The sequence below is a fragment of the Saccopteryx leptura genome, chromosome 5 (genome assembly GCF_036850995.1).
Source record: "Saccopteryx leptura isolate mSacLep1 chromosome 5, mSacLep1_pri_phased_curated, whole genome shotgun sequence".
Taxonomy (NCBI): domain Eukaryota; kingdom Metazoa; phylum Chordata; class Mammalia; order Chiroptera; family Emballonuridae; genus Saccopteryx; species Saccopteryx leptura.
In genome coordinates, this window is record NC_089507.1 from 115,836,908 (window position 1) to 115,850,565 (window position 13,658).

The 13,658-nt window shown below is 38.1% G+C and overlaps 1 protein-coding gene and 1 pseudogene across 1 annotated transcript in view; one reads left to right on the forward strand and one right to left on the reverse strand.

Moving 5' to 3' along the window:
- Positions 1–2,060: 2,060 nt before the first annotated feature.
- On the reverse strand, positions 2,061–3,008 carry LOC136406546 (heterogeneous nuclear ribonucleoprotein A1-like; annotated as a pseudogene).
- A 4,219-nt stretch (positions 3,009–7,227) lies between these two features.
- Positions 7,228–13,658, forward strand: part of EPC1 (enhancer of polycomb homolog 1) — a 103,122-nt gene continuing 96,691 nt past the window's right edge. Inside the window, exon 1 of the mRNA XM_066384566.1 lies at positions 7,228–7,482. Coding sequence (XP_066240663.1) covers positions 7,441–7,482 — 42 coding nt within the window. The 5' untranslated portion in view covers positions 7,228–7,440. The remainder of the gene's footprint in view (positions 7,483–13,658) is intronic.

The window sequence follows — 13,658 nt, forward strand, 5'->3', positions numbered from 1 at the left end:
ATAAGTCTTGAAATCGAAGAAATTAAACATATTACTTTTACTCATGTGTACATAGAAATTTGGTTTGCTAACAACCAGTTAGTAAATTCAAAAAGAATAACTTTTATTCCAGTTATATTAGTTAAATTTTAACTTTAATAATACATTAACTCATTTGTTTAATAAAAAGTATTCATTGAGATTTATTCTACTAGTATGAAATATAAGGGGTTTTTTGCATTAAAAAATACCAAGCTCGCCTGATCAAGTGGTGACCCAGTGCATAGAGCATCGGCCTGGGATGCTGAGTACCCAGGTTTAAAACTCTGAGGTCGGCCTGGCTGCTTTGCTCAGTGGTAGAGTGTGTGGAAGTCCTGGGTTCAATTCCCAGTCAGGGCACATAGGAGAAGTGACCATCTGCTTCTCCACCCCTCCCCGTTCCCTTTCTTTTTCCCTGTCTCTCACTCTCTCTTCCCTTCCCTCAGCCATGGCTCAAATGCTTTGAGCAAGTTGGCCCCAGGCACTGAGGATGCACCATGACCTTGCCTCAGTTACTAAAATAGCAGTGGCTCCCAATGGGTAGAGCATCGCCTGGTAGGAGGCTTGCCAGGTTAATCCTGGTTGAGGTGCATGTGGGAGTCTGTCTTTCTGCCTCCTCATCTCTCATTTAAGTAAATAAATAAATAAAATAAAACCCTGAGGTTGCTGGCTTGAGCCCAAGGTTGCTGGCTTGAGCAAGGAGTCACTAGCTCTGCTGGAGGCTGCCCCCCCACATCAAGGCACATATGAGAAAATAATCAATGAACAATTAAGGTGCTGCAATTATGAGCTGATGCTTCTTATCTCTCTTCCTCTCTTCCTTTCTGTCTCTCTCTCTCTCTCCATACATACATATATATATATCAAACTCAACACTACTACAAAAAAAGGAAAATGGAGACAATAATTGCCTGAGTTCTTCCTTTTCATTTTATTAGTCATTTGTGTATGACCTAAGATATATGTTTCTTTTTCATATTTATGTATGAACTGAGTCATAATCAATAGCTGTAACATGCAGATGAAATGTGGATTTAAGAAATATAGCCCTAGCTGGATAGTTTGGTTGGTTAGAGTATTATCCCAATAGGCCAAAGTTGTGGGTTTGCTCCACTGTCACAGCACATGCAGGAACAGATCACTGTTTCTGTCTGTCTCCCTGTCTCCCTTACTATCTCTCTCTAAAATAAATATTTTTTCATTTGTTTCTTGTGTGTGTGTGTGTGTGACAGAGACAGAGAGAGGGACAGATAGGGACAGACAGACAGAAACGAAGAGAGATGAGAAGCATCAATTCTTTGTTGCTGCACCTTAGTTGTTCATTGACTACTTTCTCAAATGTGGCTTGAGCAGGGTGCTATAGCAGAGCAAGTGACCCCTGCTCAAGCCAACAACCTTGGGCTCAAGCCAGTGACTTTGGACTTCATGCCAGTGACCTTTGGCTCAAACCAGCAACCATGGAGTCATGTCTATGATCCCATGCTCAAGCCAGCAACCCCCCACTCAAGCTGATGAGCCTGCTCTCAAGCCAGATGAGCCTGTGCTCAAGCTAGTGACCTCAGGATTCGAACCTGGGTCCTAAATGTCCCAGTCCAATGCTCTATCCACTATGCTACTGCATGATCAGGCTCGTTTTTGTTGTGTTTTTTTTTTAAGACACATTTATTCAGCGTCATGATTGGACTATTCTATTTATCAATCAACAGCATGGGTGCAAAAAACAAAAACCTACATTAATATCTCTTTTGGAATGTTTTACACTTGTCACAAAAAAGAAACTAAAATAACCTGTTATATAATTAGTCACAAATACAGTCCTTGAGGTTTTTATATTTATTCTTACTTATTCACTTATTTATTTTGCCCATTCACACGAATATTGTCTAAAACATGTCTTCTTTGTAGCAGCTAGGCCCTGCTACCACTGTGCTTGGCTGAATTCATAAATTTGTTGTACCCTGTACCTTCCCTGTCACTTCTCTGGCTCTCCTCTCCCACTCAGCTTTGTTTCCTGGTAATAGTTACAACCTTCTGCCACTGCATTAGCTCCTGCTGCTGCTGCTGCTGCTGCTGCTGCTGGGACCACCACAGCCACCTTGGTTTTGTGGGTTGGCAAAGTATTGGCCTCTACCACCATAGAGTCCAGAGCTTCTGCCTCTAAAGTTTCCTCCTTTCATTGGTCCAAAATTTTAAGGTTGACTGTTGTGATTGCCAAAGTCATTGTAGCTTCTGCCACCTCCAAAATTACTTCCATTGTTACTAAATCTATTACAGCCATCCCCACTGCCACTATATCCACCACCACCACCGCTGCCAGCAAAGCCATTCAACCACTGAAATTTCCTCCATGACCAAAGCTGTCATTCCCACCAAAAATACCTCAATGACCACCTCCGAAGTTTCCAGAACCATTGGGACCTCTTTGACTGATGAAGAACTAGCCATCTCTTGCTTAGTAGATAGGGCTTTCCTCACTTCACAGTTGTGGTATTTCTGAATGACAATCTTGCCTACAGAGTCATGGTCATCGAAGGTTACAAAAGCAAAGCCTCTCTTTTTTGCCACTGTCTCAGCCAATCATGATTTCAAATCACTTCAGTTTCCCCATACTGTTCAAAATAATCTCTTAGGTGGCGTTCTTTAGTGTCTTCTTTAATACCACCAACAAAGATCTTTTTCAAAGTTAAGTAGGCACCAGGTGTTTGATAATCTTCTCTTGAAACAGCCCTCTTTGGTCCCACAACTCTCCCATCCACCGTGTGTGGCCTTGTACTCATGGCTGCATCTACCTCCTCCACAGTCGCATTCATGACAAACCCAAAGCCTCTGGAGCGCTTGGTGTTTGAGTCTCTCAACACCACACAGTCTGTGAGTGTTCCCCATGGATCAGGATGGTTCCTCAGACTCTCATCAGTTGTTTCAAAGCTCAAACCTGCAATAAAGAGCTTCCATAGCTGTTCTGGCTCTTTGGGAGACTCTGACTTAGACATGATGTCCGCCAGAGTGGGAACTTGAGTGATGCTTACTTGGAGACTTCCACCAGCAGAAAGGTCTCTGGATCTTATCATCACTGAAACCTTAAAAGTCTCAACTTCCAACATTTTTCTCTCTGAATATAATTCACCTGCTTAGATGTAGAATTCCTTTCTGTAATTTGTCATTCTACAGGATGTCACTACATTTCTGACTTCACCAAATGTCATTTTCCTTTTCTCCCAAATGTCAAACACTGTGCTGACATTGGCCCTTTTATTTCCTGGAATATCCCCAAGCTTCATTCTGCCTCAGGACCTTAGCACATACCTTTTCCTGGTCTGCTATTTCTCATGTATTTTTCAAGTTTGGCTCCTTTTCACCCTTCACGTCTACCTTCAATGTCATCTGCTTAGAAACAACTTTCTATACCACCTTATCTGTGTGTTTTCTTCCCTGTTATTCTGTAAAACTGCACTTTGTTTATTTCTTTAAATAACATTTATCTTAATTAGCAATTATATATATTTTTTCTTGCTTGTTTCACTGTCTTCCCACTTGAAACAACATCTCAGTCTACATTTTTACCTTTACCAAAACAAGCGATGTTTAAATCCTGTATATGATGAATATTACTTCAAAACCTCTGAAGAAAATTCTCCCATAGAAAAGTACATAATTAGAAATATTCATATTGTAGAAAGTGTGCAGAAGATTCTAACCTATAGATAATAAAAAAGATAATAAAATAATATGCATGTATGTACATACAGGAGGTCCTCAGGTTATGACATGGTTCTGTTCCTATGACAGTGACATAACCTGAATTTTGGTGTAAGTTGAAACACACCCTAAGTCACTTACCTATCCTAACACAGTTGTAAAATCATAATCTAGAACAGGGGTCCCCAAGCTACGGCCAGCGGGCCGCATGCGGCCCCCTGAGGCCATTTATCCGGCCCCACCGCACTTCTGGAAGGGGCACCTCTTTCATTGATGGTACAGAACTACTTCCGGTGACGCGTGACGTACGCGTCATGGCTCCGGAAGCACGTCATATGACGCACATCCGGTCTGTGGCTGTGGCGCCCCACATCACCGGGAGCAGTGTGAAATAACAGCAGAAGTAGGAAGAAAGGCAAAGCGCTATAACCATTACTACACAGTACAATGGCCCCACACTCCCCCAAATGTACAACAACATAATAGCCCCTATAACCTCCCTTTGCCCAAAAGTCTCCCCCCACATTACTACACACCATGTTTCCCCTATTATAAGACCCTGTCTTATATTAATTTTTCCCCCAAAATACGGGGACTGTCTTAATTTTAGGAGGTGTCTTATAATAGGGGAAACATGCAGCAGTGAGCTTCCCACAGAGTAGGCCCACCACTGTGACTCTCTGAAAGACGCATTCAAGTCAAGAAGCTTGCCTAATTTCTATGCTTCTCTCCCCTCTGAGACAAATCCTAATCTCAGGAACCATGCACTCAAAATGGCAACCATCTTTGGCAGCACTTATGTCTGTGAACAGACTTTTTCCAGAATGAAACATCTGAAATCTCCAGCCAGATCTAGACTAACTGATGCACACTTGCATCACTTGTTACGGCTAGCAGTGACAAATATGGAACCGGACATTAACTATCTGATTAGCCAAAAGCAGGCCCATAGTTCCCATTGAAATACTGGTCAGTTTGTTGATTTAAATTTACTTGTTCTTTATTTTAAATATTGTATTTGTTCCCGTTTTGTTTTTTTACTTTAAAATAAGATATGTGCAGTGTGCATAGGGATTTGTTCATAGTTTTCTTTATAGTCCGGCCCTCCAATGGTCTGAGGGACAGTGAACTGGGCTCCCTGTATAAAAAGTTTGGAGACTGCCCTGGCCGGTTGGCTCAGCGGTAGAGCGTCGGCCTAGCTTGCGGAGGACCCGGGGTCGATTCCCGGCCAGGGCACACAGGAGAAGCGCCCATTTGCTTCTCCACCCCTCCGCCACGCTTTCCTCTCTGTCTCTCTCTTCCCCTCCCGCAGCCAAGGCTCCATTGGAGCAAAGATGGCCCGGGCGCTGGGGATGGCTCTGTGGCCTCTGCCTCAGGCGCTAGAGTGGCTCTGGTCGCAACATGGCGACGCCCAGGATGGGCAGAGCATCGCCCCCTGGTGGGCAGAGCGTCGCCCCTGGTGGGCGTGCCGGGTGGATCCCGGTCAGGCGCATGCGGGAGTCTGACTGTCTCTCCCTGTTTCCAGCTTCAGAAAAATGAAAAAAAAAAAAAAAGTTTGGAGACCCCTGATCTAGAACATTGAAACACAACCAAGCCACAGAAAAAGGAAAAGGACACAAATATACTGTATTGTAGTAACAGAAAAAAATGACAAAAAGTGAGTAGAACACTTACATCTCAATTTCTTTAAGTTTTTATAGGAGTGAGCACCGTAAACTCAAAACGTCATATATCGACTGTTATAACCCGAGAATCCCCTGTATATAAATTATATTTGTATAGTTTTCTTGCCATGGTTGTTTATTAAGTACATCTGAATCTGAGTCTTTTATCTACTTCAGCTGACAGGAGAGCTAGGGCAGTAGAAACAGGGCAGAGAAAGGATCTAGCTCAGGTTCTAGCTAAATTGGCCTAAGACCCTTGTCTGTTCTGTAGGTGATATGCTTGGCAAAAGTTCAGGTCTTTCTGAATACTTAGTGAGCTTCCACTTCCTGATTTACCATGGACAGTCCCTATTTATTCCAGCCGTCCTATAGTTAGTAATATACCCCCTTCACTCTCAACAGACAATAAGTTATATAGTCACTCTAGCTAGTTCTCTAAGAATGTTACCTATTAAATGCCAGACAAGTATCAAAACACCAAAGTCTGTGTGTGTGTGGGAGGGGGGGAGCTCCTAAAGAATGAAGGCAATTCTACAATTCTCACCCCTTCCTTCAACCATTTTCTTTAAACCCTGTTCTGTCCTTCACTCCTTGGAAATTTAGCTGGCAAAGATTTTTATACTGAGTTTGTTCAATGAAAACATACATTATGCAGTTTTTGACACATTTCAATATTTGTTGACTTTTGTGACTTTACATTTTCATTCATAGTGTAGCAACATTATTTTTTAAGAAGTCTTTGACTTCATTTTTATTTAAAAGTCCAGTTGCAACCAACAAGTACCTGACTCAGCTCACAACTAGAGGCAGAGCATCAAATTTCCCAGCCCACTTAATTTGAAAGCCTGCCAAGATAGGTGAAAGACCTTATAAATATGTAAAGCAGGAAGTTCAAATTACAGTCAAGTAAATCTCTAGTAATTGATGTTCTTTTTTAAAGCAATTTTTAAAAAAACATTTAAAAAGGCAGCACATTCTGAGACACCCCCCCCCCCCCCGGCCCTTATCAGAGTTCAGGCTGGACAATGTACTTTGAATACTGTATTTATTTTGGATTTTTACCACTTCCTGGAGGCCAGGAGGAAGCACAGTGGGAGGGTCCAAAAAACTCAGTAGTACCACAGCCATTTTGTTTTTAAGGCAGGGTGGTAGAATTCTGTCTACCAGAGGAGGTGTTTTGAAACAGCATTTTTGAGGAGAGAGAGAAAGAGGGAGAGAGGAAAGAGTATGTCTACTGATTTTAATGTTACCACTGAAATCATGATTTTATTTGCATTCCCTGAAAAAATGGTAGTTATCATGGCTAACACATTTTAATTTTTCAAGGCAGTAAATGTCTCCAAGCCGAAGGAGTCGTGGCTTTCTGCAAGGATGACTGGCTTCTTTAGGTGCCTTTAAGGATGTCATATCAGAAAGGTTTTGATGGAAATCCTTCTCGAATGGCCGTGTCTCTGTGTGTCCAAATTATATAAACAGATGTTTGTGAAATGATAAGCGATTTGCTTAAGGAAATAATATATTCTGGAGGGGGGAAAAAAAGACAGCACATACTAGAAGAAAGCGTGTTCCTTAATACGTTACAAAGGCATTTTCCTGAGCTCCCAGGCGGTTGCGGGGGCTATTGTTTTGCATGCAGTGTCACTTACGAGTGAGTTCAGAGTCCCGTCATCGGGACGGCTGTGCTTTTAAAAGCCCAAGGTAAAATGGCACACACACTGCATTTCGTTGCGAGCCGCGGGAGGCGGGGGACAGAGGATAGTGCAGACTGTAGGGACACTGCCCTCCCAGCCAATCAGAGCGCGCCTGCCTGCCATCGCAAAGTTGTTAACCCCAGAGTCTTCTGGCTGCCGCTGCCTCCGCTGCTTCCAACCTTCCGTGGATATTTCTCCCGTTTCCCCCGGACGCACACAGACCCCGGGGGAAGCCACCCCCATTCAGCCACCGAACATGGAACAAAGTATTACTTTTTATTTACCAAAAATCTTAAACATGTCTCAAGCTCCATATGCTGCCTGGAGGCTGTTGTTCCTAGGAACACAAGTCTCCAGCCTATATTGTTACAATGATTATTCAAGAACTGGCTTCTCCTTTGCCTACACTGAGGGTAAGTTTGTCATTTTTAAGTATTTATGTCGTTAAATCTTTGAAGGGGCCACCAGGTCAGAAAAAGGATTTTCATTGTGTTTCTTCTCACAAAACCAATCTTTGTAATTTTCTTTAGCTTTGATCTGCACAGTCCACCTAATTTTGTCTGGTTAATTTTTCATCTAAGAAGGAGAGAAAATAATTAGTTTCTATTTTTTATTATTATTAATGTAAATTACACTTTAATGGCTGTGAACTACAGAGGAACTAAGCTATTTCAAGATGGACTTGTTTTGTGCCAGCAATGTTGGTAATGCCAAATATGTGCATATCCTCTCTATAAAAATTATGTATTACCTAATTTGTCCAAGACTAAATTATCATCGGCAAACTATGGATGTAGTTTATTTTTTTGTATTTTTTTAAAGGCCTACTGTGGCTTTCTTGATGGATTACTGGGATACAAACTACAAAAAAACTACCCTTAGTATAATGAAGGTGGAGAGATTGACATAACCAGGTTTATATTAAGTTATGGCTGTTACTAAATAATGGCTCTTTTATTTGCTGATCATATTTAAACTTGTATTCCGTGATATCAATTCTTTGAAGCTCTTCATTAGATCATCTTTACAGATCTACCCTGTTTTCCTCAAAAAAAAAAAAAAAAAAAAAGGTACATTTGGGAGACATTTTGTAATTTTTAGCATTTTTCTAATTTTTTTTTTCTTTTTGCACACGGTGGGAGATCTTTTTTGTTTTGCAATGTGTTGGTGGCGCTGTAGTGCTCCTCAACAATTTGTCAGTTTCACTAAAAAGAAAAAAGGAGGAAAAGAAGAGGTGGGGCCAGATTTGATCTATTATCCCTTTATTTCCTTGAAGAAAGTTCAGTTTGGACAGAAGAAATTATTCGGTTGTGTGATTTAAATGTTTTTTGTGAACTGTGAACTATGGGTGAGAGCAGACAGGGCCTCACAACCAGACCAGGGAGCATCAGGGGCAAGCATGCAGTTTGCAGTTCTGTCTTATCTGACATGATTATCTCTGGGTTGGAATTCTTCAATAATAAAGCTAGGTAGGGGATTTACCCTCTCCTTCCTCAGTAATAGTTTGCACTTTCCTTATATTGCCATATCGTACACGTTCATGTCTTCAGTTTAAGAAAACAGTTGAGTTTTAGTTTACTGAACATTGTAAAAGTTGAATTTCATTTTTGAACCTTGGGATTTCTTAAATAACCATTCTGAGTTTCTCCTGGGAGTTTTCTAGTAGTTTGACATGTAATAATGCCTACTTGTTGTCTTTTATTTTGAAATACTTCAGTTGTGTTTATGTATATCTTTATTTTTTTAAAAGCTCATTATTAAAGGATATGTAAACAACTGCTTTTAACTTTTAAAATATTGATATCATATATCTAAATGCAGGATAAATCTTTTTTCCATCTTTGTCCTTATTGAGAGGTATCTGGTTAGAGAATATGGGATTTAGGCCCAAAGCCTCACAAGAACAAAAATGTATATTATGATATAAGATATCGCTTCTCGGCCTTTTGGCTAAGATCAAATGATATAAGATAGGTTTTACGGGCCTCTGAACATTTTAGTTGTTTATGAAAATAATAAGTATGTCCTTCAGTCAAAAAGAAAGTGGGAGGAATCAGTAGTTGTACCCCAAAATATATTATTTTGCCAAAGAAAATTAAAATAATTGAAATAGTATCCTACATGACCTTTTCATGTAATTGAATAGATTATTTCTTGACAGTAAAATTTTCTGAGTTATTATTATGTTTTTATTTACTTTGATGTATGTAATTGCTCATTTCACAAATCATTTAAAATTCTAAAGTAAAATAATGTGTGAAAATGACTAAAAAATAGTATTTCTGAATGTTTGTGTTCCTATAACTTACCTGTTTAAGATCTTCTCCTTGAACTTCAAAAACAGTTATGCATTATGCCTGTATTTTATTTACACTATGCTACAAAACATTGAAAATGTTCACTGTGACATTTTATCTCTTTGTAAAATTGAAATGTCCCGTCAAGACTAGTTATGACATTATAGATTATTTATAGAATGAAATACTGCAGGTATAAATTTATTATCTAACCTTCCAGTGAGGATAGATAGTTTAGTTCTCTAAAGTTAATCTACAGAAACAAAATATACTTGACAGTATATTTTTATTGCTAAGACATTCTGTTATTGGGCTGGTAATATTTTAAATTTTAATTTGTGGAAACTAAAAATGTTTATGTAAGGTCACCCCCCTTTCTAAAAGCTCACAGATGCTGTGAAGTCCATATGTAGCTGTGCAATGCTCTTTGTTCTCCCACAGCATTGACTATTACATCATTGATTATGAAGTAACCATTATAGTTTCATCTTCACTTCAAAATAGCTTCCGTAGATATTTATACTAAAGATCTTCTTCAATTGTAATTCTTAAAGGACTGCGTAAGTAAGAAGGTTTAAATCTATAAGGCAAAAACAATTCATTATTTTATATTATTCTCCATTTTTCAGTCCACCTTGTGCTTAATTTTAGCCTTCTTTGGATGTTGTCCCTTTTTTTTTAATTGGCAACATTTTTGTAAGTTTATGAGTTTGGTGTGATAATAATTGAGTTATTAGAATAGACTATGCTTTCATCATGAAAAATCCTTATGAAATGTAGAATATGAATGATATGAAAAATGAGAATTCAGTTTTCCATAGTAACAGTTACTAGATTATGAACAACAAAGAATTATTCTCTAAAATCCTAAATGTCATAGTAGTCAACAATTACACACATTTCTTTCTTGCACACTATTTTATAAGAAATGCTAGCAAGTAGCAAAACTGACTATATTAAAATATCGTATCATTTTCACCCTGCCTATCCCTCTGATGGAGGGAGGGACCAATAAGTAGTGAAATGGCCAAAAAAAAACAGGTTGCAAGAAGAAGAAATAAATAATGCCAAAGACAAGGAGAATCTGGAGATCAAATTCTAAACCATAAACCTCAGAAAAATAAACTTGACATTATGGAGGTTGGTCAATAAGAAATAAACTGAGAATTTTATTAAGACAACGCAGTGAACCAAACACAATGTCCTAATTTATTCATTTGTATTCATTAGTGTTGCTAAAGGTTCAGAAAATTTTTAGGTTAGCCAAACCTATTTAGGAATGATGAGGTAATAAAGGAAAGAAACATCTATAGAGATATTAAGATGACCTAACATAAAATGCTGAAAATATTAGTCAAGACGAAGCTAGTAGACTTTGGAAAGAACTCTTTTAGAAGAAGGAAAAATAGGTACAAGTTTCTTCCTCTGAAAACCAACTTTAATACAGATCTGAAATCGTATGTTTTTAATTCTGCCCACTCTTTGTGCATATTTACTATGCAGATTCATTCACTACTTTCCTCAGCATGGTTTCGCCAAGGAAGAGGAGAAAATTATAGACAAAATGGATGTTTGTGTTATGTCTTTGTTTTTTTTCCAAAAAGTATTCTCAAATGGCAAATCTAAAGGGAAAGTAAAGCAAAAATTATGGTTTCTGTATGAAAAGGATGAAAAGAGTGTACTTTATACTTAACATGTTCAACATTTATTTTTATTTGGAGGTTGGTCTGTTCTAGATTTTCCTCCTATCTGTTGTTTGCTATTATGCAAAGATGCTAGAATACAATATTAAGAAAAAGGGAAAGGATCCATCATGGAATTTATAGTCCAATATGGTTCAAAGTTCTAAAGATACTTTAAGGTCTTCGATGTGAGAGGTTCTCATTTGGGAATAAAGGCCAAATAAGATCTCTAAAGTAAAAGAGAAAAAGATCAGCATAAATCTGTTTGAATAGGATTTAACAAATGTCCTTCTATTGAAGGACCATTATTTGGATACCAGATATTCACACATTGAAGAGAAAATTGCCCTCAGATTCTAGATATGGCCCAAATAAATGCTATACACAAATAGATGGTTGCCCAATGCCAATTCCTATTGCAAAATGATAAATAAAACATTAACTTATTTGCTTGAGAAAAGAAACAAAGAAGATCACTCTGGTAGCAAGAATTTTTGGTATGTCCTTGTGAGATCTGTTTAATGAAGAAAACTTTTAATGTGGTAGAGCCTCATTTTGTACATTTTGCTCACATGTCATGAAATAAATGTCAATGTAAATATAATTTATAATTGTAAAATGAAGCAGGGAAATACAATTACAGTGTTAAAGGATCTTATCAGAATTATTTTTATTTTCAAATCTGTAATCATTTTAATGACATAAAAATTTATAAATAAAAACATACTTTAATTTATGAAGATAATATAATTATACGCTTAGCTAGTGATTAATTAATTAAGTACATCAGATATAGAGCCGGAAGTTACGTACAGATCAATTGGAGTAGAAGACACTGTTTATTTAGATTCTCTATATGTAGTTTAAGATACCTCAAGAATAAAGTCACCAAATCCTTTTGTCAGAGCCAGTTCATCCATACTAGTTAGGTGTCTTATGTCATTTAGTTTGCTTTTATGCTAACGTAGAATCTTACTGGTAATGGCATTAAAAAATAAGGACATTGATTATTTCAACTAAATTAGTAATCAGGAAGCAAGGCAGTTCTAGTTTTAGTTCAGTAGCTTACAGCATTATCAATTTCTTTGGTACATTTCATTCTTCTACATTGCCATTATGTCAGCAATGTCTCTTCATAGTGTCAAGATGGCTGCTGTAGCTCCAAGCATCACATCATATTACTGTTTCCAAAGGGAGGAGAGTTTCTCTCATACATCTTTTTATAAGTGAAGGAATTCTTTCCAGAGGCCAACAGCACACTGCTTCTAACAGCTCATTGGCCAGTTTGTAAGACGTGATCATACCTAATCCAGTCAGTGACAGGAAGGTTGAAATTACTGTGATTGTTTTGGCTAGGGAAGAACTCTTGGAAGGGAGAACACCTGATGAGTATATCTAGGTGTTCCTTCTGATTAGCTTTCATTTGCTTTGTATAAAGTTTAACTGCTTTGTATGAACATTCTTGGGTGACAAAACATAAATACTTGTTTTCATAGAGACCAGACTAGTCGTGGATGCAGCTATTTTTTTAATTAAAACCCAACAATTAATTAGAGCTTACTATGTTCCAGCTTGTAGACTAAATGCTATCTTCATTATCTCCTTTAATCCTAACACAAACTTTGGAGATAAGAAAATTATTATACCTATTCTATAAATGAGAAAATTGAGGCTTAGAGAGTTTTGGCCCAGTTATATAGTACATGCAAAGCTGAGGCTTGGCCCAGTTTACACAGTAAATAAAAAAGCTACAGTTTGAACCTGGTAAGTCTGAAATCGGAGCCTGTTTACTTACCTACCCATCTATACTGTCACATTAGATATTTGTAAATTTCTGTTGTGTAAATTGACATTTTTCAATGCACTATATAGTATCACTGTTTCAATGAATCCTCTACTAAATTGTTTTATAAATCTAATAACCTTTTCATAAAATGGTTAATTGCCCACTTAATTTATCAGTTGTATGTGTCTGAATGTTTATATGTTGAATTTGCTAACTGCACACTTGTACTGCACCTTATCTCTTCAGGATATCTTATGAAATTATTTTAGAAATCAAATTTTTATAGGGAAAATAAAGACAAAGACCAGAAATTCTGGGAGGCTTGTTGAAGTGGGTAAATTCATGATTCATAACACTAGGTCCAAATGTTGTCTTATTTTATACATCTTACAAAATCAATTTTATGTACAAAATGTTTTGATCTTGACTAACTTTAGGATGTTTTTGCCTCTGGGATACTTTGCTGGGGTGGGGGTGAGGATTCACTATACTCTAGGTCAGTGGGTCTCAAACTTTAGCATGCACCAGAATCACTCAAACAGATGTGGGTCTCACACCTAGGGTTTCTGGCTCAGCTGGTCTGGAGTGGGGCTTGAGAGGTTGCATTTCTAGCAAGCTCCCAGATGACACTGGTCTAGGAACCACTCTGAGACACTGCTCTAGAGAACCAGATGGTACCTGCCATGGTAAATATGTTGGCTTTCCTATATGCCCAATTTTAAGAGATGTCACTCAACATTTGGCAACTACATGAATAAATCCATATTGCAATAGTAAATAAAGGGGGTCAGGATACCCTTACTGAAAAGATGTGGTGCATTTAT